General features: G+C 33.5%; 1 protein-coding gene across 1 annotated transcript in view; it reads left to right on the forward strand.

The window, feature by feature from the left end:
* The window catches only part of POU2AF1 (POU class 2 associating factor 1), a gene marked incomplete at its 5' end in the record, with an annotated part of 8,119 nt that extends 6,420 nt beyond the window's left edge, over positions 1-1,699 (forward strand). Inside the window, one exon of the mRNA XM_011365432.1 lies at positions 1,694-1,699. Within this exon, the coding sequence (XP_011363734.1) occupies positions 1,694-1,699 (6 nt within the window). The remainder of the gene's footprint in view (positions 1-1,693) is intronic.
* Between the last annotated feature and the right edge of the window lie 1,387 nt (positions 1,700-3,086).

The raw sequence follows: 3,086 nt of genomic DNA on the forward strand, positions 1-3,086 counted from the left end.
TAGCCAAGGGAGAGAGGGGGGGTGATTCAGGCCTGTTTGATTAAAAGTCATGGTTTTTTATAAAAAACACTATGCAAGATTTTTCAGCTTATTGTATGAGGATTTGAGAGGATGCAGAAGCAATCTAGATAAAGGAGTATAAAAGAGGCAAAAACTAACAAAGAAATAAAGTACTTTACTTATTTGCTAAAATTTAAATGTTGTCTTTTTTTTTCTTGTTATCTTGAGGTAAAATATCTTGGTTATAGTAGTTCCTCTAGGTTCCTTCTTGGTTTTTCTGCTAAGATAAAAACATTTTCAATAAAGACTTGCTCAGACTTTTCTGTGCTGAAGTGTTTTTTTCTTATCAAATTAATCCCCTTTAGTTTGTAGTTCTGTGTCAGGCAGTGTCATTATAGTAATAAGCTTACATTAGTCTTGTTGATTTTGCAATTCGATCTGCTGCAAGGGGAAGATAAAAACAGCCCTGCGGTGCCTGCAGCCCAGTTCTCCGAAGCAGCACAAGGCCAGCAGGCTGGTCTCCAGGAAAGCAGGGATCTGAGGAGAGGAAAGAAAGCTTTTTAACCTTATTGCTTTTCCTATTAGTCATGTTGCATGAGTAGCTTCTTATGATCCTGCATGTCCAGGGTTAAGTTCAACCATTGGCCTTTCCATAGCAGGCTCTTAAAGTCCATCATTCAGAACCAAGAACATGTAACATGATACAGAATGCTATGCCCCAAGGAAGCCACCTCTTCCAGCCAGGCATCACAATGAAATGGAAATTCAAGAAGTCAGGCTCCTCTAACACCTCTCCTTGGAGTACAGAACAGCTTGAAGGGTCTCTTTCCCTGGAGATTTTCTGAGTTTACTAAGAGCTTCTAACTTACTGCCTTCATGGTTAATCTTTACTGGGTAATTATTTTTATTATTTTTTTAATCATCCACCTTATTGTTCCATATAGATTGTTTCCAGATGTTTTGGGACAATAGTACATCCATTTATATAACTCACTTTGGATTAAATAATCTAAATTATCTTTTTTGCTTATTTTCCATGTTGATCATAACCCAGAAAAAAGACATGGAAGAAGAGAAATTTGAGGTACCCTCCCCTCAGCTTTACTGAGGCTCAACTGTAGGGGAAGATCCTTTAAAATTATGAAAGAAGTGCAAACCACTTGACCTGAAACATGAAGAGGGTGGTCAGCTCAGCATAGGTTGGTGCTAATTACTAGATGGTAATTCATGAGGCTGTCCATTTCCAGCATGAAATAGGGGAGCAAGGAGGAGATGAACCTGTGGTGAGATGAAGAAGCTGGACATCTACTAAAGAATGAACTTATACCAAGTGGCTCAAATTCTCTCAATATTAGTCTGCGCTCATCTCCAAGTAGAAGTTTGAAGACATGTTCTAATGCTAAACATGAATTTCTTGAAATCGGAAGTCATAGATAACTTATTTTATATTAACATATCATTTGCGAGTCAAATATGAGGCACTCAATAATTCCTCATTGAATTGAATTGATTTCGGAGATTCCCTATTATTACATTCCATTTAGAAAATATTGACATGGATGATTGTAATTGATTATAATGACATCTCCTTTATAGACACATGATGCTTCTCAGATTTTTTTTTTTTTTTCTGAATGCTTGGGTAGAAACTTTTATAAGCTGATGTTCTTAACCCATTTGTCATTTCTTCCAGGTATAGTGATGGTTGCTGTGGAAGGGCTTTAAATTTCTTTTAATTTAAAAATTTTTAATTAAAAATTTAAATGTTGGTAAGGAAACTTAAGAGATTTATTCTTTTAACACATTTTTAAGTGTACAATATACTACTGTTACCTATAGGCACAATGTTATACTTCAGATCTCTAGAACTCATTCATCTTGCATAACTGAAATGTGATACCTGCTGACTAGCATACCTCCTCCATTCTCTCTTCCCTCTAGCCCCGGGCAACTACCATTCTATTCCTTGCTTCTATGAATTTGACTATATTAGATGCCTCATGCAAGTAGAATCATGTAGTATTTGTCCTTCTGTGACTGGCTTATTTTACTCGGTATAATGCCCTCAGTGCATAAAGAAAAATGTGGTATATACATGCAATGACATATTATTCAGCCTTAAAAAAGAAAACCCTGCAATATGTAACAACATCTGTGAACCTTGAGAAGAAGCTCATATCTTCATTGAATGTATATTATTGAGTACCAACTCTGGGCTAGGCAGGCATCATGAATTTCTGTTTCAAGATTTCTGCTTTGAGATAGTTTTCTATCTCAGAGACTTTCTTTCTTTTTTTTCAGTATGAGTGTCCATTTTATGTATGTATACCTATTTTTTGGTAAATTTTATCCTCAAACTACTTTATAAATATGTTATCCATTATAAAGTAGTCACAATAATAGAAAATTAAAAAGATGAAGTAAATAGATAATATTTTAATGAATTCATTTATTAATGGTAGAAAAATCCTTTGACCTCATTAGCCATAAATAATATTTAGGAGAAATGTTATTGAATATGTCTAATTGCTTTTAAAAATCTTTGTGATATACCAATTTGAAGATCTAGGTCTAAGTTCAAATGATTTCAGTACTTTAAACTGTTGTCATTGTTGAAAAGCATGCAACGCAAAGCCATTTAGATCCAAATAAAAATAATGTATCATTAGTTGTACTGAATATAATAAAATCATTTCGAAATTCCTTTAATCAATTTTGCAAAGATTTTATTTTAAAATTTGACTAATAAATTTCCATCTTAGCTATGTCAACTAGTCTCGCAACTCACTGAATGTGTTGCCATTTTATAGTTTTAATACGTTGAGTTAAAATCACACAAATTCTTTATTTAGAGAATTGGAGAAGTTCTGCTACAACTTCTTTTTAAAAAAGCAATGTGAAGATATGAGAATTTTTATAGGTGACACACACCTATTATGGTTCTCAGCAAAAATATCACATAATGACAGGAACATTCCCAAACTAATCCACTAATCCACTTTCTAAAAGCATTATTGAAATGTTATCTTTACCTTGATAGGCCAGATTAAATGCAAACTGTGTTTATTATTTTAAAAATATCTGGA

This window comes from Pteropus vampyrus, unplaced genomic scaffold, assembly GCF_000151845.1.
Source record: "Pteropus vampyrus isolate Shadow unplaced genomic scaffold, Pvam_2.0 Scaffold110, whole genome shotgun sequence".
NCBI classification, from domain to species: Eukaryota; Metazoa; Chordata; class Mammalia; order Chiroptera; family Pteropodidae; genus Pteropus; species Pteropus vampyrus.